At 44.4% G+C, this 21,099-nt stretch overlaps 1 protein-coding gene across 3 annotated transcripts in view; it reads right to left on the bottom strand.

Moving 5' to 3' along the window:
• Positions 1–543: 543 nt before the first annotated feature.
• ABCB11 (ATP binding cassette subfamily B member 11) overlaps positions 544–21,099 on the bottom strand; it is a 98,869-nt gene continuing 78,313 nt past the window's right edge. For all 3 annotated transcript variants that reach the window (XM_075529512.1, XM_075529513.1, XM_075529514.1), the window contains 9 exons: positions 20,829–20,933; positions 20,576–20,737; positions 17,238–17,441; positions 13,959–14,200; positions 10,550–10,706; positions 8,090–8,287; positions 4,217–4,423; positions 2,071–2,217; positions 544–744 (listed from right to left, as the gene is read on the bottom strand). In XM_075529512.1, the coding sequence (XP_075385627.1) occupies positions 544–744; positions 2,071–2,217; positions 4,217–4,423; positions 8,090–8,287; positions 10,550–10,706; positions 13,959–14,200; positions 17,238–17,441; positions 20,576–20,737; positions 20,829–20,933 (1,623 nt within the window). The remainder of the gene's footprint in view (positions 745–2,070; positions 2,218–4,216; positions 4,424–8,089; positions 8,288–10,549; positions 10,707–13,958; positions 14,201–17,237; positions 17,442–20,575; positions 20,738–20,828; positions 20,934–21,099) is intronic.

The following is a 21,099-nucleotide window of genomic DNA, read 5'->3' as shown; positions in this document are numbered from 1 at the left end:
CCATGTAGTGATTGGGACGGGCTCGTGCAGAGCGGCGTCCCTGGGTGGGCCACACAGTGAATGTGTCCCGCTGCTAGCTGAATGCTGCTGGGGGGTCCGGGGGTGGGGGGTGGGTTGGAGTTCACTAACAGGTGCTCTCTTTAAACAACAACAACAAACACCCTGGTGGTATACTTGCAAAATATTGGCCACTGCAAACCTCCTGGAGCTCCCTGGCAGACATGGATTGGGTCGCCAGGAGCCCAAGTCCCCACCCCCACGACACACATGGTTTCCTGCTGGAGCAACATTAGGTAAGGGCTGAACACGCGCTTTACATGTGAAGCTGCATTCACACGGATCTCTTTCTTTCTTTCTATATATCTACGGACTTCTCAGACTCTATCGTTATAGACGGCCATAAAACGTTTGCCTGTATCTCAGTATAAGATAATGACTGCGAAAGTAAAATATCAGCATTTCTCTTGTAAGAGGAGCCCACACCACCCCCAGGAGTCCCACAGTCGTTGGTGTGTTATCTGTCCATGAGGCCCTCAAGGCAGGTCAACTGATGGGGGCCCCGGTGGTGACTAACTTGTAGTAGGCTCCTCTCTGATCCATTAGTTCTTTGTGGGTCCCCTTTTCAACCACTACCCCCTGCGACATGACGGCGATGATATCCGAGTTCTGGATGGTGGTCAGGCGATGGGCGATGACAATGCAGGTCCGACCTTCTCTGGCTTTGTCCAGGGCAACTTGCACAGTCTGCAGAGGGAAGATAGACAAGTATGCAAAAGTTCACGATTACCGCCCAGCTTTCCATCACAGGAGTTTAGTTTAATAGCATCGGGTGGCACCGTGGGTACACACATTGTGGCCGCTAACTGCAAGGTCAGCAGTTCCAACAACCAGCTACTCTGTGGGAGAAAGACTTGGGTGTCTGCTCTGGCAAAGATGTACAGTCTCATAAACCTCCAAGGAGCAGGTAGGAGTTAGCATTGACTCCAATGCTGTGGGCTTGATTTTGGCTCGGAAGTCACAGTGCCATTAAAAAATAAACAAATTTTTAAAAAATACCAAAATCCATTGTCATCAAGTCAATTCCAACTGATGGCAATCCCAAGCCAAGACCATAGTGTTTTCTGGACTATAAACTTTCCAGAAACAGATTGATAGGCCTTTCCTACATGGTCCAAGTCAAGTCAGTAGTCAAGTGCAAACTGTTTGTGTCAGCCAGTGGCTTTCGCAGAGGGTCTCTGCACAGAGTAAACACCAAGACGCATTATAACAGAGGACTGAGTGATGCTTTGGTGATTTAAATTATAGTTCACAGGCTGAGAAATTTCAATGAAGCAAGAATAATTTAAACTGCAAGGGCATTATGTAATTTATAATATTTGATGGTCTAGTTTGCGAAAATGAAACCCAGGAGGCAACATAGCAATCTATTGGTCATTTTTGGTTTATTCTTCAAGGAGCCCTGGTAGCAAAGGGGTTACCCATTGGGATGCTTTGAGTCTCCGCTCTGTCCTCCTATTCTTCATTGATGACATTTTGGCTCTCTACAAGAGAGACTATTGAGTTTAAAGTGTTAATTATTCAAGGCTAAATTTCATAATTTTGCTTTGTTCAATTATATCTCTTTTATTGAGTACCGAACATTAGACACTGCCTCTTCTATTTTGGCATTGTGTGATGTCACATAACTTTATTGTTGTTTGATACCATCAAGTCCAGTCTAACTCATAGCAAACCTATGTACAACACAAGGAGCCACTGCCTGGTTTCCTAACAGATAATCGAAGAATTATTTCACTTTCATTAAGAAAGCTAATTATTTTCCCCTGAACAAGAGTCACCTTGTCCAAAAAAATCATAGTAATAGTTCTTATTCTAAATTGGATTTTTTAAATTTGAAATATCATATTTCAAATCACTTTGCCTTGAATATTGTCTTTAGGTTCACATAATATTGACAACTTCTACTGTAAATGAATCAGAAAATTGAAAATAGTACCATTTCTATAAGGACAACTATTACACCAGAGATTCATTTATAATGGTATAAGACTTCAGAAAATCAATCTGTACCTTCTCACTTTCTGTGTCCAAGGCAGAAGTGGCTTCATCGAGTAGCAAGATTTTGGGATTGCGCAGGATGGCCCGAGCAATAGCAATGCGTTGCTTTTCCCCTCTAGAGAGTTGAGATCCCTGAGCTCCAACCTGAGTTTCATATTTCTGGGGAAAGTGAGATAAGTTTGAAGATCAGAGTTAGTCGTCTCTCTTATGCCATGTGGAAGTCACAGCAATGAGCTTCCTGGGCATTGGAACAATGTGTTGTTTTTTAATGGACTTGATGACAGTGAGTTTGGGTTGTCTTTCAAAACTGAGAACGGTGCATGAGTCCTTCGGTAGAAGATTTCAAATTCGTTTAGGATCTAAGAAAAGTCCGGCAGGTGATGGGAAACGAAGGGAGAACAGTTCCCTCATTCTCTAGTACGAGGCTTGCCTTTCTAAAGTCTGTCTTCCTGTGGTCAGTGATGCTCCTATAGTGCGACTGCCCTGCTTTAAGAATTGAACGAGTCAGTGACTCCTGTCTGGAAGATTTTTGTTTCAAGATGATGGTGGTCACTGGGGCAGAAGGACCCTTTGGGAGAGTTTCTGCACCATTCCCTATTGGAAGACTTCATCCCGGAACACGGACAGAGGGCTGAACCTCCGCTCTGCTGATTGCCAGCTCTGGGATCATAAACAAATGACTTCAATTTATTTGAGCTGCAAATTCTTCTGAAAAATGTAGGCATTAATACCCAGCTCAACAGTTTGTTGTGAAGCTTAGATGAAGTTACAGAAGAAAGTGTCTAGCTAGATGCTTGGCTTAGTTACATATTTTTTTTAAATTAGTTAACATTCATGGCATATGTTCCATGCACCCAGAGTTATGCTAACTATTCTAGCTGGATTATTATTTACTATTCTCAAATATGGATTCTCCTTATTTTATAGATTATAAAACCTAAGCAGCAAGAGGCAGGGAGTCACACAAGAACAAGAACATAATAAGCAGCGAAGGTGCAATATAAATGCCACTTTCTCTAGCACTGTGTCCTTGTCCTTGAGGACTTCCCAGCCCTGTCCTCTACAGCTACATCTGCCTCCTTCTCCTGCCATCCTATTCCTTGACAAATTCTCCACTAAAGCCACTTGAGACTCTTCACAACCAAATTTGTCCTTATGGAAAAAGACTTAGTGAAGGATGCCAGGGGCAGGTCCGAACGAGAAAGAGGCAGCAAACCAATTGCAAGCCACTGTCAAGCACAAAATGAGTTGGCGCTCAAGAAAGATTTGTGGACTCATGAATCTTCTAGGGAGCACACAAAATGTGCTTTTCAGCTCAGGATGCAGCAAAAAATAATTTCCCTATGTTTTGAGGATTAGATTATCCAGACTGGAACCAAATCAAGAGTTTAAGTAATTTGTGAGTTTGGGGGACAGAACAAACCACAAAGCTCAACATACACACACCACGAAATTTATAAACAGAATCACTTACCCCCAAGAAAACATTATCTCATAGTAGTTGGTTTCAAAGGAAAGGAGTGAAGAAGCCAAAAGGTGCTAACAGCTCCTCAAACTTAATGTCCAGCCTTCATTCATTTTTTCATGTGATCAATCCCCAGACAGTATCTTGGTGAATGGAAAAATGTCATCGATGTGCTGTAAGTTTGGATTTGGCTATGGAAAAGGAAGGTGTACCAAGAGGCACTATGCCCCATCTGTGCATAGGAGATGCTGCCCAGTAGGGCAAGAGTGATGTCAAGATTCATGCAGCAGGTTTCATTGTGTAGCTGTTATCTATATTGTTTCGCTTTAATGCTGGTGGTTTTACTTTTTGTTTGTACTTGCTTTGCTTTACACGTGAGATCAACAAATCCTGGAGGGGCACGTTTTATCCAGAGTCCTACAGTTAATGAGAGGCAGAGCTAAAGCGGCAGCCCTCAGGCCTTTCTCTCTGCTCTAAGCAGAGAAGTTCCGTGCAGTCCTGCCTAGAATACAATGCCTTCCCAAACTAGAGAGAGTTGGTAAAGGGCTTTGATTTCGTTTAACCAGCTCCACGAGCTGGGGGCACCGGGACATGCAATGTGCTACCCTGGCCTCCTTGATGGACGGTGATGATGCTTTTGAAACTTCTCCCTCTGTCCTTCCCCCGCTCCACAGGACTGTGCCTCGTACTCACCGCCGGGAGGGACATGACAAAGGCATGCAGCTGAGCCTGCTTGGCGGCTGCTATGACTCGTTCCATGGGGATCTCTTTGGTGTTGTCCCCATATTTGATATTGTCTGCGATGCTACAGGCAAACAGCACTGGCTCCTGGGAAACAATTCCGATGTTCGAGCGGAGGAACTGCACATTCACCTTTGTGCTGTCGTGGCCGTCTATCAGCTGCCAAGAGGAAGAAAGCACAGAGCATTACGCCTCCAGATTCGAGCTGGGCAGAGAGTTCACATTCAGGAGGTGAGTGCTAAAGGCCCCGCAGGCTTTGGTGCCGGAGGCGCCTGACAGATGGTCAGAATTGCTTCGGTTCGAGGCACTGCGGGCCTGATACAGCTTCACCGCACGAGGCATGACGGTGAGAGGCACTTTATCCTCAGGGTGTGAGCACGCCCTCCTGAGTGTGGATGTCCGACAGCACATCCCGGGTCACTCCTCTGATTGATTACCAAACTCTCTCTGCTCCGAATTTTCACGTGTTCGGAAAGAAGGATGCTAGGCACAGTCATCTCACAGGGGGCTTGGGGACCAGAGGGCTCTGCGGTCCCTGGTGGTGGGAGGGTTAAGCACCTGACTGCCAAGAGATTGGAGGCTTGAGTTCACTCAGAAGGAGCTCAGAAGAAACGCCTGCAAAGTCAGCCACTGACAAGCTTACAGCGCACTCTTCTACACACACACACACACACACACACACACACACACACCGTGAATTTGTATCAACTCCAAAGCACCTGGTTTAGTAAAACTCTGAGCACAATAACTGATACCCAAGAAGCCTGTGGTAATCATCGGGTTTTTAACCATCTTGTTATAATGATAACAATACACTGTGATTCAATGGGGACAGTTAGACCCCCCTGGATGGCAGTTGGGGTCACAATGGCTGCTAGGAACCCCATGTGTTTCATCCAGACATAGGCAGGGTCAGTCACATGGGTGAGGACTCCGGTCTCCTAGAGGACATGGAGAGAGAAAGCAGTAGCTCTTGATGATCTTAAATTCTAATTGTCTGGAGAGATCTACAGAAAGAGGGGACAGAGGAAGAGCCAAGTAAAAATGAGCATGAGGATAGGAATTAGGAGAGACTGGATCCAACCCTTGCAAACATGGGAGAAAACTCATTCAGTAGGCAGTGGGCAGTGGCAGAGATAAGGGAAAGGAGCAGGTGCCTGAGGACATTGGAAGAATGTGAATATTTTATACAAGCAGAGAATACAAAAAAGAAAGAAAACCTGTGAGAAAAACCATTAGGAAAAACCAGGATGCTAATCTAGTTTACTACTTGACTCTGGGATGAAAATATTTACATAGTCGTAATAAATATGCTGTTAATTGATTTTAACTTTCAGGATCAATCTAGGATCAATCCATGAAAGTTAATCGATGCTATAAATATAATGTGTCATTGTTTGTGTTATATATATATAATTACATATATATATATAGTATAAATGCATAATTGTTAAAGCTTGAAAAGCAAATGGTGGGAGGAACGGGTGAAAATAAAGGTGGATTGCTAATATTCTCATCCTAAGAAGTTGGAATTTTAGAGAGTATATCTATGGTTGATAGGGGGGAAAGTGCATTAGCTAAAAGTGCAAACAGCAGGGGGGCGGTCTTGCTATAGCTTTTTTGGAAGGAAGTGAGGAAAGGGTTGGAGAAATTATAAAGGTGAGTTAAATGTCCACCTCTCAGAAATGAAAGCATCTTATTTGGAGCCAGGGAGGCAATCACTGGGTGATCTAAAAACAGACCTATTTAAAAATGGTTGCCTTTGAGTGGAGAAATTGAGGCACGGGGTGGCTGGGTACAGCAGGAGTTGCTATCCGTCACAAATTGTCTCTCCTACCTCACTCTAGCATTCTCGGCATTACATGCATTAACACCCTATGATGTGCAGGAAGCACGGCCTTGCTTGCAGTGAGTCAGACTTGACATTCTCACTGATAAAGATAAAAGAACAGCCTTCGTTATGGATTATACCTCAACAAAGAAAGGAAGGAAAAGTCTTCACAACACATTATCATTACTTGAGGAGAAAAGATTGAGGTATATTTTCAGGGTTTTTATTTTACTTGGAACCATAATTAATATCCATGGACAAATAATTAACATCTAGGGACAAATTGACTACAACCCCCCCCAAAAAAAACTCTTTAAAGGGTTAAAAAGGCAAAAATGTCATTTTGCACATGGCCCAGACCATAGTGTTTTGAATTGCCTCTTGTGAACGTGGAAGCTAGATAATGAACTAGGAAGAATGCTGTGCCTTGACTGTGGTGTTGACAAAGTAGATCACGGGCTGTCAGAAGAACCACCAAATGTGTGTTGGAAGACGGACCTCCAGAATGTTCCTCAGAAGTGAGAATGGCAGGACTTTTTCTCCCATGCTTTGAACATGTTACAGGAGAGACTAGTCCCTGAAGCAGGAGAGCAAGGTTGGCAAAGTTGGTAAAGGGTGATCTGAGGGGAGGAGACGAGCCAGTCAGGGTACAGTGCAGCAATGATGAAGCACACAACTTTCCTCTAGTTCCTAAATACCCCCCCCCCCACCACCACCACTATCATGATCCCAGTTCTACCTTACAAATCTAGCTAGACCAGAGGATGTACACTGGCACAGATAGGAACTGGAAACACAGGGAATCCAGGACAGATGATCCCTTCAGGACCAGTGGTGAGAGTGGCGATACCAGGAGGGTGGAGGGAGGGCGGGGTGGAAAGGGGGAACCAATGACAAGGATCTATGTATAACCTCCTCCCTGGGGGATGGACAACAGAAAAGTGGGTGAAGGGAGACGCTGGACAGTGTAACATATGACAAAATAATAATAATTTATAAATTATCAAGGGTTCATGAGGGAAGGGGGAGGGAGAGGAAAAATGAGGAGCTGATACCAAGGGCTCAAGTAGAAAGCAAATGTTTTGGCAACAAATGTACAAATGAGCTCGACACGATGGATGGATGGATGGATGGATTGTGATAAGTTGTATGAGCCCCCAATAAAATGATTTTTTTAAAAAGAAAGGGGGTGATCTGAGAGATGAAAATCCATCAATGTGATGGGTTGACTCAGTAGATTCAACATGAGGTCAAGCACAGCAACAACTATGAGATGGCACAGGACAGGGCAGTGCTTCGCGCTGTTGTGCACGGACGGGGTCACTGTGAGTCAGAAACCTCCTGACAGCATCAAACAATAATAGCACATGTTACTTTGAAAAGAAAAGGAAGGAAACAAAGGAACCTAAGCTGTAGAAAATAAGCAACCAAAAGTATCCACCAGTTATTTTCATATGCCTGACGAAGCTTTGTGTCTCACGGCTACCAGCTTGAGTGCTTTTATTTTATTTAGACTTAATCTTGAATCAAGATTGTGCCAGATTTTCATGCTAAGTCACTTTTCTTGCTCATTTATCATTGCGTTCCTTGTCATTCCCCCGCCCCTCTCACACACAGATACACAGAGACACACACCACTTTTCCCATTCATGGTCATTAGGTTCCTGATTAGTCTGTACTTTCTGCTCCATTTACGGGTAAGTGAATGCTTCTGTTAAATACACTCATCTCCAGCTTCACAGTATCCCTGGTTCTCTTTGCCTAACTAGGGATGAGTTGATCGACTGGAACAGGGAAGAATTGGATGCTAGAAACTGTGAGGTAAAATCAGGTCAACCAGCAAATCAAAGAGACTGGAAAACCTGCACGGGCTAAGTGTCCAGGGCAAGCAGTTTGGGGCAACCATGGCAAGGCACAGTCTTGAAGACCCCTTTTAACCATTGGAGATGTTCCTCAGAGAGCCACCTGCACACACACACAGCCACATTGCTTACCACCTTCCCTTTGTCGGGATCGTAGAAACGTTCCAACAGCTGAATGCTGGTGCTTTTGCCACATCCACTGCTTCCAACAAAGGCCAGTGTCTGCCCTGGGTTAATAGACACCGAGAGACCATTGAGAACTTGTATGTTAGGCCGAGAAGGATATGTGAATTTGCAGTCAACAAAGTCAATCTTCCCCTGGAAGTTGTCCTGTGGGAGAAGGATCGAAATTACATAGGGTCCTAGGGTCCGGAATACGGGCCATGTACCTACAGTTGACTTTTAAGCTCCTGATTCAGATAGCCTATCTTCAATATCATGACCTATGGATAGAGTTGTATACCTCTCCACCACCCCCCAAATTTTTTTACACACACACACATACATACATACATACATGCACACATATGGAAGGGATTCAAAACTTTGTGGAAAAATAAAATGAAAAGATAATGGAATTTTCCACAAACATTTTCAAGCCCCTTCTTATTGTAGTCCTGCCCCTATACTTATGGATGTGATTCTGGTTAGAAATTGGATTTTTCTTTTCTCATGTTAATGGGGCATATGCACTTCAGAGGACAGCACTGAAGTTACAGCTGGGGGGAGGGGTGCGTCTGATCAGAGCACACAGGAACAGAGAGGGAAGAAGAGAGCATGACACATATCCTGGCCCACCAAACTCCTAGGACGATTTTCCTGCTTAGAGCAGCCAATGCACAGAGAGGACCATAGGCTGGCCCCACCATGAGACACGATGTCCCTCAGTGGCCCATAGCACTACAGGGGACAACACTGGAGACACAGTGCAAGCATTGTGTCTGATCTGACCCCACCCCACCGGGGCCAAACACTAAGGGTGTGCAACAGAGCATCAAGGGGAGTAAAGCAATGAAGTCCTGGAGAATATAAAAAACAGACTTTAGGGCCAAGGTGTGGCACCCCACGACTCCACCAGAAAACACTCCTAAAGGTCAACAAACTGACCTGGAATTATATATAGGCTTTTCTTATTTTGTCGGTTTTGTTGTTGTTTTGGTTTCCTCTCTCTTGTTTTTGTACTTATTATTGTCTCTGTGTGTCTATCAAGATAGGCGAGATAAACAATCTAGAGGAGAAAACAATGGGACCAACACAGGAGAAGGGGTGTGGGGGGACAGGAGGGTTATCGACAAATCCAGGGGCAAGGGAACAAGTGATCTAAAATGGATGGTGAGGAGGGTGTAGGATGTCTGATGGGGCTTGTTCAAGGTCAATGTAGCCAAGAAGAATTATTAAAGGCCAAATATTTTAGTGGGACAAGAGGAAAGTCAAAGGACATAGAGGAAAGAACTATGAGGCAGAGGACATTTGTAGAGGTCCAAATACAAGCACATACATATGCAAATATATTTATATATAACAATAGGGAAATAGATCTATGTACATATATTTATATGTTTAGTATTAAGGTAGCAGACAGACATAGGGCCTCTACTCAAGTCCCTCAACACAAGAACACTTTGTTCTAATAACCCAGCATTCTGTGATGCTCACCTTCCCAACACAATCACTGAAGACAAAGCAGGTGCATAAACAAATGTGAAGAAAGCTGATGGTGCCTGGCTATCAAAAGATATAGTGTCTGGGGTCTTAAAGGCTTGAAGGTAAATAAGCAGTCATCTAGTTGAGAAGCATCAAAGCCCACATGGAAGAAGCACACCAGCCAGTGAAAGTTGGACATTGAGTAAAGTAGATCAAAGGAGAATCGGTACATTTGAGCTGCGGTACCGCCGAAGATACTGAAAGTACCATGAACTGCTAAAAGGACACACCGATCTGTCTCAGAAGAAGTATGGCCAGAATGCTCCTCAAAGGCAAGGAGGGTGAGACTTTGTGTCTCGTATTTTGGGCATGTTATCGGGAAAGATAACACGGAGTCCCTGGAGCGGTGAAGTAGAGGGAGTGAGAAAGAGGACGGCCCTCAACCAGATGGACTGACGCAGTGGCCGCAACAGTGGGGTGACATAAGAACAATTGTGAGGACGGCGCAGGGCCAGCAGTGCTTTGCTTGTTGCATGGAGGGTCATTAGGGGTCGCAATTGACTCAGGGGCGCCTAACAGCAACACACCAGCACATCAGTACAAAACGTGGTAGGTGGGTAGGTTCAAAAGATATTTAGCCTCATTTATTCTGGAACTAAGTGTGTTTTACAGTATGTGTACAGAACTTAGCATTCATTGAATACCTCTGCCATATTCAAATGCCGCACATACCGTGCGCTATTTTACTTTAATCTTTGCGAGTGTAAATCTATTGTCTGTCCAGTTGAAGCACTTGTGAATGAAGCTGTATCCTGCAGGAGTTTCTAGGCTAAGTGGAATTGTCTGACCTGCCCCAATGACTGTTGTACACATGCGCATGCAAATACACACACACACACAACCCCCTTTACCTCTTCCCCGTCCCACCTCCTCCACCAGAGCACTTACCCACTTTTCGCCTGCACTGCTGTATACATTGATTGGGGGTCGTCGGTCCAGCAGCTGGAAGAAGCGTGCGGCTGATATTTTCGCTTTGGCATAGTTCGGGGTGTAAGAGGAGGCTCTCCCGAGGGCGGACCCACTCAGGACAACAGCAGTGATCACTCTGCAATCAGATGGACACCCAGGTAGAGAGGGGCGGTTGGGACGGCTGGGACAGCCTAAGAGGCAGGCCTTGCGGCTCCAGCTCCGGCTCTGCTAGGAAAGAACTGAGTTTGTTTGGCAGGTTGTTTCCACTCATGAGCCTTATCTGGGAAAGGGGGCTTGGAAAAGTTAGAAGTTTCAAATTGCATTACATGCAAACGAGGAGTGGGGGACTGAGCAAGAGAGGTTCAGGCCTCCAAACCCTGCTTCAGTCACAATAATTCTTTAGAAGAAAATTTAAGTATATATACACAACAACTTTTCAAAATAAAAGAATGGAGGCCTTTTACTCTCTGAAGGAAATTCACTGGACTGGATAGCTTTCTTCCGATTCTCCATTCCCTCAATCTCTGTTAAATGCTTAAAAGAGAATAATTGGTAATGTCAATTCTGTGGCAAACATGACATATAACTTATGCTTCACTCTGCATGAGAAAGATGTGCTCGTCTCTTCCTTTCCAGTTTCCCAGCTTTCAACTATCTTCAGCATGCTTTCAGTGGATGAACAGGTGAATGAGCGCATACACGAACAGCAAACACGGTGCTGTCTGAACCAAGACTTGAGTAGGCCCCCTGGAGTCGACCGAAGGGCTCACAAAGGGCCTGCCTCTCCTGGGAGGGGAGGTCCCTGCAGGTCTGACTGCTCCGTGTATTAGCAGGAATTGTAAGTCAGGAGTCACAAACTCAAATCTCTAGTGGGGGTGCAGAGTCAGGAATGTAGAAACTGGGAGTTTTCTGCAAAGGCTCCCAATTTTCACATGTTGGCAGATCATTTCTTAAAATGTATTATATAAACAAAATAAACCAAATCAACATTTAAAACCCATTTCTAATTTGAACAAGGAGCCTTAAGTATGTGAAGATTCAAAAAAGAGGATTTCTAGGTTGGGGTGGGTGCAGTGGGATAGGAGAGAAATGCCAGGAAAAAAGATAAAAGGCAGAATTCATGGCTTGGGAACAAAATCTGAAAGAACATTCTGATTGTGTCTGACTTTCCTAAAGCCCTCCAAGGCATTCTCAGACTGTCCCCCATCCCCTCCAAGCCCTTGCACCCCAGATCTGGCGCCCTTGGTGTATTGGCTCTGGAAATGTGAGGACCTAGACTCAATAGCAATTTTGTAGAAGAAAGGTTCTGGCTACCCAGGGATAAGTGAACAACAAGTGATCCAAATCAGTGGTGAGGAGGGTGTAGGAGGCCCGGTAGGGCTCGATCAAGGGGAATTACTGAAACCCAAATGAAGGCTGAGCATGATAGTGGGACAAGAGGAAAGTCAAAGGAAATAGAGGAAAGAGCTATGAGACAAAGGGCATTAATAGAGGTTTAAATAAAGGCAGGTATATATGTACATATATTTATATATGAGGATGGGGAAATAGATCTATGTGCATATACTAATAGGCTTAGTATTAAGGTAGCAGATGAACATGGGGCCTCCACTCAAGTACTCCCTCAATGCAAGAACACTTTGTTCTATTAAACTGGCATTCTATGATGCTCACCTTCCCAACACAATTGCTTAAGACAAAGCGGGTGAATAAGAAAATGAAGAAAGCTGATGGTGCCCAGCTATCAAAAGATATAGTGCCTGGGGTCTTAAAGGCTTGAAGATAAACAAGCGGCCATCTAGCTCAGAAGCAACAAAGTCCACATGGAAGAAGCACATCAGCCTGTGCGATCACAAGGTGCCGAAGGGATCAGTTATCAGGCATCAAAGAAGAAAAAATCATATCATTGTGAATGAGGTGGGGAGTATGGAGTGGCCAAAGCCCATTTGTAGGCCACTGGACATCCCTTACAGAAGGGTCTCTGGGAGGAGACAGTCAGTCAGGGTGCGATGTAGCAGCAATTTTCCTCTAGTTCCTAAATGCTTCCTCCCTGCCCCACTATCATGATCCCAATTCTACTTTACAAATCTGGCTGGACCACAGGTTGTACACTGGTACAGATAGCAACTGGAAACACAGGGAATCCAGGGCAGATGATCCCTTCAGGACCAGTGGTGTGAGTGGTGATACTGGGAGGGCGGAGGGAGGGTAGGTTGGAAAGGGGGAACTGATTAGAAGGATCTACATATAGCCCCCTTCCTGGGGGACAGACAACAGAAAAGTGGGTGAAGAGAGATGTCAGACAGTGCAAGATATGACAAAATAATAATTTATAAATTATCAAGGGTTCATGAGGGAGAGGGGAGCGGGGAGGGAGGGAAAAAATGAGGAGCTGATGTCAGGGGCTTAGGTGGAGAACAAATGTTTTGGGAAAGATGAGGGCAATGAGTGTACAAATGTGCTTTGCACAATTTATGTGTGTATGGATTGTGATAAGAGTTGTATGAGCCCTAATAAAATGATTTAAAAAGAGAGAGATAAATTGATTTCCTGTGTGGGCTTTGCTGCCTCTAGCTCTGAGGTCTCAGCTGGAAGCATGCCCTCTTTGTGAGAGAGAAGTAGAATTCAGCTAGAACAGTTCCATGAACCAGCTGGAGGCTCTGGGTGGTGCAAACAGTTAACACACTTGAGGGCTAACCAAAAGGCTGGAAGTTCAAGCCCACCAGAGGCTCCATGAGACAACATTGGACCAATAGTAACTGGTTGCTTTTATGAACCATCTAATTTAAGGTTACCATTGTTTCCAAGTGTTAACTAGTTTGGTAGCCCATTTGTAAAAAAAAAAACAAAAAACAAAAAAACCCACAATAATGTGTCCTATCATTGGTATATACACTCTATTGCAATAAGATACTTTCACTCCTCTCATCAAGAGATAAGCAACATTTCTCATCTTTAAATCTGGGCTTGGCCAATCACCAGCCCCTGAGATAATAGAAAATGCGAAACACGTAGAGACTTGAAAAGGTGTTTGCACATTCGGACTTGCCCTGAGAAACGTGGGCCCGTAATTGGAATTAGTCACAGTCGTCTGCTCGAGAGAGAGACTCTGTGGAGGCAGAAGCCCAACCTTCCCTGCCAGGCTCACATCCTCCTCTGCGCTCGCTGCGTCATCCAAGTCAGCAGAGCTTCACTGCAACCCACAGAACCAGGAGCAAAACGGACTCAGGTTGTTTTAGACGCCAAACTTTGGATCGTTGGTTAAGGAAGCAAAAGCTGACTGATCAATCAAGCAGAGAGTGCAGGATGGGCAACTAACGGTGGCAGCCACTCTGCCGCAGACTTGATCTTGGCAGGCTGTGATCCTATGGCCACCCCGAGCCCTCACCTGAACACGTAGCTGAAGTGTAGGCCTTCGTGGAGGATTAAGTAACCTCCGTAGCGGTAGGACGCGGAATTAGCGATAAATGTCATGCACTGGGAAAAGCCAAAGCAGAGGCCATACACATTCGCCTTTCGAATGGCTGTCTTGAATGGCTTCTCCAGCTTAGCCTCATAGGTTTCAATAAACCACCTCTCCTTTCCAATACCAGCGACGGTGCGGATGTTGCTCAGTGCTTCACTTGTAATCTAAAGGAGGAAAAAGAATCTTAGAGACAAGAGAACAAAAAGAACTCCTTTTATGACATTTCGTCTGGATACAGGTTAGAATGGGGACACATGATCACGTGTAGCACAGATAAGATAGAGGGGCACCGAATGGGGACAGTTGGGAAAAATCAGCTGGAAATCAACTCAACTGTACCCTGAAACATTCTGTCAGTCAAATCTAAGTTCTCTTTGATTCTCAGATGTCTTGCCTTCTCGTGGGAGAGAGAAGTGGGGGGAGGGCCAATTCCTAGTGGGACAGATAGTTATTCAGCTGCTGAAAGGTTGCAGGCTGGAGTGCACTCAGGGGCGGGCGGCTCAGAAATAAAAGACCTGGAGATCTACTTCTGGACAACCAGGCATGGAAAACCCTATGGGACACATGGGGTTGCCATAAATCAGTCACCTCTGTGGTAACTAGAACTGGGCAGTTACACATGACAGCGGCTCAGTGTCTTTGCCAATCCATTTGAAATGTCTACAAGGAAATCTGAGAGAGAAGATGTCTGAATATCAGATTCTCTTTTTTAACCAATTTGCTAAAATACTGTCCAAGGTAACTTAAAATTAAATGTAAAACTTTTCTTTTAGTCTATAAATGTGAGTTTCCTTAAGTCTACACTCTAGGGTAAATAAGCATTGCTTCTGAATTAGGGTTCTTCCCTAAACATGACACCCAAACGGGCATATACAATCATTTTGGCATGTAGCTTATTGTTGTTATGTATTATCCTGTCATTTCTGACTCACAATTACTACACACACACACACACACACACACACACACACACACACACACACCCCCTCAACAGGATGAAACACTGCTTTGCTGGGAGGCATCCTTACAATTGCTGATCTATTTTAGTCTATTATCACATCCATTTGGCCAATCCATCTGGTTGAGGGTCTTCTCTTTGGCTGACTCTACATTACCAAGCATGATGTCTTTCTCCAAGAACTGCTTCCTCTTGATAACATGCCCAAAGCACAGCAGACGAAGTCTTGTCATTGTTGCTTTCAAGGAACATTTCAACGGAACATCTTCCAGTACAGATTTGTTCTGTCGTTCATAGCCGATTCAATATTCCTCATCACCACCGTAATTCAAAGCATCAACTCTTCTTCGATCTTCCTCCATGAGGGTCCAGCTTTCCAATGCATATGAAACTACTGAAAATGCCATGACTTGGGTCAGAGGAAACGAGTCTTCTCGGTGATCTCTTTCCCTCCTGTCAAACATTGTTTGATATCTTAGCTGCTGGGCTTGCATGAATCCAAGCAAAACAAAATCATTGACAACTTCAAACTTTCTTCCACTGATCATGATATTGCTTAGCTTACTGGTTTATTTGTGACGATTTTTATTTTCTTTATGTTGAGGTATAAGCCATATTGCAGGCTGCAGTCCTTGATCTTCATCAGCACGTGCTTCAAGTCCTCTTACTTTCAGCAAGAAAGATTATATCACCTGGATATCACAGGTTGTTAATACACCTTCCTCCAATCCAGATGCCCATTCTTTACAAAGTCCAGCTTCTCGAATGGTTTGCCCAGCATGCAGATTGAGCATTTATGGTGAAAGGACGTAGATGCAACCTTTCCTGATTGTACACTATTCAATATACCTCTGTTTTGTTCAAAAAACTGCCTTTTGGTCTGTGAACAGGTTTCACATGAGCACAATTGAGTCTTCTTAACTCCCATTCTTCACAATGCTATGTATAGTTCAGTAGGATTCACGCAGTCAAGTGCCTCAAAGGCATATTGCATAGAACATAGGTAATCATCTTTCTGTATTCTCCCCCTTCAGTCAAGATCCATCTGACAGCAGCAATGATATCCTTTGTTCCACATCCTCCTCTCGCTCTGGTTTGAATTTCCAGCAGTTGCCTGTTGATTTACTGCTGCAACTATTTTAAAAATTGTCTTCAGAAAAATTTTACCTGGGGTGATAGTAATGATATTATTCAGTCATTTCCGCATTCTGTTGGATTGCCTTTTTTTGGAAAGGGCACAAATCTAGAACTCTTCCAGCTGGTTGGCCAGGTAGCTGTCTTCTGGAGATGAGTGAGTGCCACCCTCCCTGCATCTGTTTGTTGAAACGTTTCCATTTGTATTTCATCAATTCCCAGAACACTGTTATTCCCTTCAGGTTAGCTTCTTCCTTCAGTAGCATAATTTCTTCATCAAGTGCTATTTCCTGGCATGATTGAAAGTTAATCAAGTCATTTGGGGACAACGATTTTGCTTGTTCTTCCATATTCTTTTGATGCTTCCTGCGTCTTGCAGTACTTTGTCCATCAAATCCTTCACGGTTGCAGCTCAATGCTCCTGCCTACTTAGACAGCGATAATGTTTCCATTCCCACAGTTGAAAGGAACAAAACCTGGGCTATAGTAAAATTGTTGAAGGACAGAGTCCACGTATATGTGTGTGCAACCATGATCCTGAAATATGAAAGGTGTCTATGTCCCCACCCTGAATTTGACCCTGATGACCAGATTTTAGTTAGAGCACATTTTCAGAGCCTATAGTTGAAACCAGTCATTGCAAGGAACTTTGCCCCCTGAATCTATTCAGGAAAGACATTTGCCACAGCAGAGAAGACACTACTGTGTGAGGGTTAAAGGTGGGGTCACTACAAAGTGAATAACTACTCTCTGTAGTTGACCAGGGTGGGCAGCATGAGTCCGCTAAAATGTGAAACCGAGAAGAAGCCTAACAGACTGCAAACAGAACTGAGTTGTCTTTTCTTGCAAATGATGGACAGCAGAAGGTTTGGGGACACCAAAAAACAGTTTAAGAAGAAGACAAAACCAAAATGAACATCTGACCCTCTGCATTTACCCCAACCCCAGCACCAGAGCTGGACTCTTAGAGCCTTTGGCTTTGGTACCCAGGAGAAGGGTGAGCAGGAGGTTTCTAACCATGCAACCTAACATTTGTAAGCAAACATCACAGAGTCTGTCAGAAAGCCACTCTGCCTGGAGGAGTCTGGAAATTCGGTCTGTAAGATTACCTGTCCTGCCGACTCTAGAGCTTGCTTGTCTTGAGAGGCGAATCCTGTCAACATTTTGGTCTGTATGACTCCGGACAGAGCCAAGAAGGGGAAGAAGCACAAAATGACCAAGCTCAGCTTCCAGCTGAATAAGAAGGCAATGGTCATGGCCACAGCAATGTTGCTGAAGGAACTGACGATCATGCCAATTTGAGAGCCAGCAGCCTGCAAACCAAAAGCAGTTGAGTAAGCTCACACACCCAGACTCTTTCACCAATGAGATGTGCCTTTTCAAGGATGCCTAAATTCTTGAGTACCATTATGCAAAAAGTCTTGTTTATACCAAAAAAGATGGCTTCTTCGAAATGATAAATTCTCCTAAACTGGATTGATTTTTTAAATGTAATGTGGATTACTAAGAGTCAATTTAACTCCCAACTTTCAGGAGCTCATCTATGAACTGTTTTCATTTAATGACTGTCTGAGCTAGACTAGCCCATAGGAGATTAATACAACTCTAAGCATTGTGCTGCAATCCGGAAAGTCAGCCATTCAAAACCATCAGCCGCTCTGAGGGAGAAAGACGGGGCTTTCTACTCCTGTAAATGATTACAGTCTCAGAAACTCACGGGGCAGTTCTGCCCTGTTCTATAGGGTTGCTATGAATCAGAATCGACTCAGTGGCACTGAGTTTGGGTTGGTTTGAAGTGTGGGCTAGGTGGTTCTGGGTGGTACAGGCAGGGAAGCACTTGGCTACTAACCCAAAGGTAGGTGGGTCAAATCCACCTGAAGGTGTATCAGAAGAAAAGCCTGGTGACCTATTTCCAAAAGATCACAGCCACTGAAAAAAACTGCAGTGCACGGTTCTACTCTGAAATGCATGGGGTTGCCATAAACCAGAATAAACTAGACAAAAGCTGTGTGTGCTTGATTTAGTCATGGCATGGCTGTATGCCAAATGCCTATGCATCTGACTACTCGGAAAAATGACTAGGCCTTGGGGTTAGAGATATTACTTATTATTAGGTGGAGAGTAATGCTTGGTCTGTAATTATACATGTTGAAATCTATTTAAGACTGTTACAAAGTACTATTATATTTATCTTCATGGAACAAAGACACATACTGACTTGATGTATAATTGTTTATTTAGTCAACATAGTGCCATTATGAGTCAGGATTCATCTTGACGGCAACGGTTTTTGTTTTAGGGGAACCTTTAGTGAATATAGCGAGATGAAATGAATTCATAATATAGGTGGAAATCAGAGCACTATGGTAATTATTGTCTAAACTAGACAAAAGTAGGCAGTGGTTTCCAAGTTGTCAATATGACCCATGATTGGCGGAACCTATGTAAATAATACTCGGGTGAATACAGCGACGTGACTTTTGGTCAAAACTCGTAGAGACTTCAGATTACTTGAAATGAATACGGTAAAACCACAAAAAAAGTTTGTGAGGCACAAAGGTGTTGTAGCTATGCTCATTTAAATGAATAGAAATGTAAGCCATTAGGTATTGGGTAACAGTGTTATTCAGATGGAATATGAACTATGATCTACAAAGACCCCATGGGTTGGCACCAATGCCTTTGGAGACAGAAGCAAAGGGCTGACTTGAGAATTTCTGGGCGTCAAGGCCTCTTGGACATTAGAGCTCATTGCCATCGAGCTCATGACAACGACTCATAGCGACCCTGTAGGACAGGGTAGAACTAAGGACCCTGTGGGTTTCTGAGATGGGAACCTTCTTGTGGGAGTAGAAATGCACGTCTTTCTGCTGAGGAGCAGCTGACGGTTTCGAACTGTGTACCTTCAGGTAGCAGCCCAACATGTAACCACTACTCCACAAGCGCTCCTAGAGGATGCTTGAAAAGCAGCTATGTCATGTTTCCTTGGGATAGCATTCCTTTCCAAATATCACCCTCAACAATAAGAAAACACAACCCAGAAGGAGATACCAGTTTCTACTCAGCTCAACAAAAGTGAATGTGAACAAAAGCCTCCTGTGGTTATGAGAATGAGGAATAATGGATACTCAAGAAGCAGGACCATGTGAGGGCTGCCTACAGGCCACAGAACATCAGGGAGCACTTGGGGCCTGCAGCAAGATAGACGGTCTTGGAACCGATGCTCTGATTTGCACTTTGTGTCTCCAAAATTCCGAGACGCTGCACGGGTGTTGTTTAAAGGCCCATGGCGAGTGCCTTTTGTGACAGCAGCGCAGGAAAGGAAGACACGAGCCTAGAGGTATTGGGGGGGAGGCGCAGGGGTTCACATTTGACTTTGTCTGTGAAGTGCAAACATCAGGCTTAAGCAAGAGTATAGCTTCATTGTATGCACATCTGTAATGCTGCAGACCCCAAGCTGAGAAATCACAGCTGTGTCGCTCTCGTTGGAAAGACCGTTTTGGAAAGGCTTCGAGGTTCTTAAAAGCCACCGGGGATTTCGAAGCTTCAGTTTCCTTGCTCGTAACAGAGGCTGCTCAGAACAGGCTCCTCTTTTTCCTTAGAAGAACTACCCTGATGGGGGACTATCTCTGGCAGAGTGGTTAACATGTTGGGCTTCAAGCTGTGTGGTTGGCAGTTCAAAACCACTGTGCAAAACCACCAGCTACTCTGTGGGAGAAAGACGGGACTTTCTACTCTCAGAAGCAGTTATCCCCTCAGGACCCCACAGGAGGTTGCTATGAGTTGGCATCGACTTGGCAATTAATTTGTGTTCTTTCTAACCATCTTGGGACAGTCATGCATGAAAATGGCTTCCTTCCAAAGCGGGTAACTTTTGGGTCTTCTTGATCTGAGCCTGTGTCTAAATCACTGCTAGAGAATAAATTCCGACTCATGGTGACCCTGTGCAGGGTTTCCAAGACCCCCGTTCTTGATGGGAGGAGACAGCCTCATCTTTCTCCCACGCAGCAGCTGCTGTTTGAACCAGTTACGTTGCAGTTAGCAGCCCAGCACCTAACCCACGGGGCTACCAGTGCTCCTCGTCCAGAAAGGTCTTCCCAGTTGCTAGACTCATGCAAAATCCAAAACCCTGACGGAGTTTGAAGTATGTCATGGCACTGATTTGAGGGACTTCCTAAGAGACACTGGGATTTAGCTGCTGTTTGTCAGCAGTGGAAAAGGTAGAAAACATGCCACCACCAACAAACACAATGCCATCAAGTTGACTCTAACTCACAGTGACCCTATAGGGCTGAGTAGAACTGCCCGGTGGGTTTCTGAGATTCTAAATCTTTACAAGGGTCAGAAGGCTTACGGGAAGCAGACAGAAAATGCAAAGGAAAGAAATTCTACTCCAGTTAATACACCACAGCCCCTTACCGCCAGCCACTGCTCCTCCGTAACTTACCCCTTGAACTTGGGAAGCATCAGTAGCAAGTCTTGTTGTCAGGGCTCCAGGGCTGTTTCTGAGGTCATCAAACCAGCCTATGTTTTGGCCTAATATTGCCCTGAAGCCAAATTTCCGTAGTCTTTTTGTGAGGAGCTCCCCAGATTTTGCAAATGTATACCCCTAAAACATAAAGCAGGTGTCTTGGGTTACGATTGAACATGAAATGGGGTCAGTTGTTAAATTAACTGCTTCAAAATGAAAGTTCTTTTACCTGCAGGAATTGGGTGAAAAGGGATACAATGCCCATCGCTACAAAGAGCAGGCACACACCATGGAGTTGAGACCGTTGCTCCTCCTTATCAGGAATTGAAAACGTCTTTGGGGGACAACAAGGAAGGGAGAGAAATTATTGTTGTAAACAGTAGCAAGATAAAAAAAAACTCAAATATGCTGAAAATAAGTTTCTCATACACAGCCAGGTTGAAAATAGTTTCCCTTTAAATGGAAACTGGAGGAAGTAGGATAGATGGTATTACATGGTG

Source organism: Tenrec ecaudatus, chromosome 13 (genome assembly GCF_050624435.1).
Source record: "Tenrec ecaudatus isolate mTenEca1 chromosome 13, mTenEca1.hap1, whole genome shotgun sequence".
NCBI classification, from domain to species: domain Eukaryota; kingdom Metazoa; phylum Chordata; class Mammalia; order Afrosoricida; family Tenrecidae; genus Tenrec; species Tenrec ecaudatus.
The sequence above is the reverse complement of the archived record's forward strand: the minus strand, read 5'-3'. Positions and strand labels throughout refer to the sequence as shown.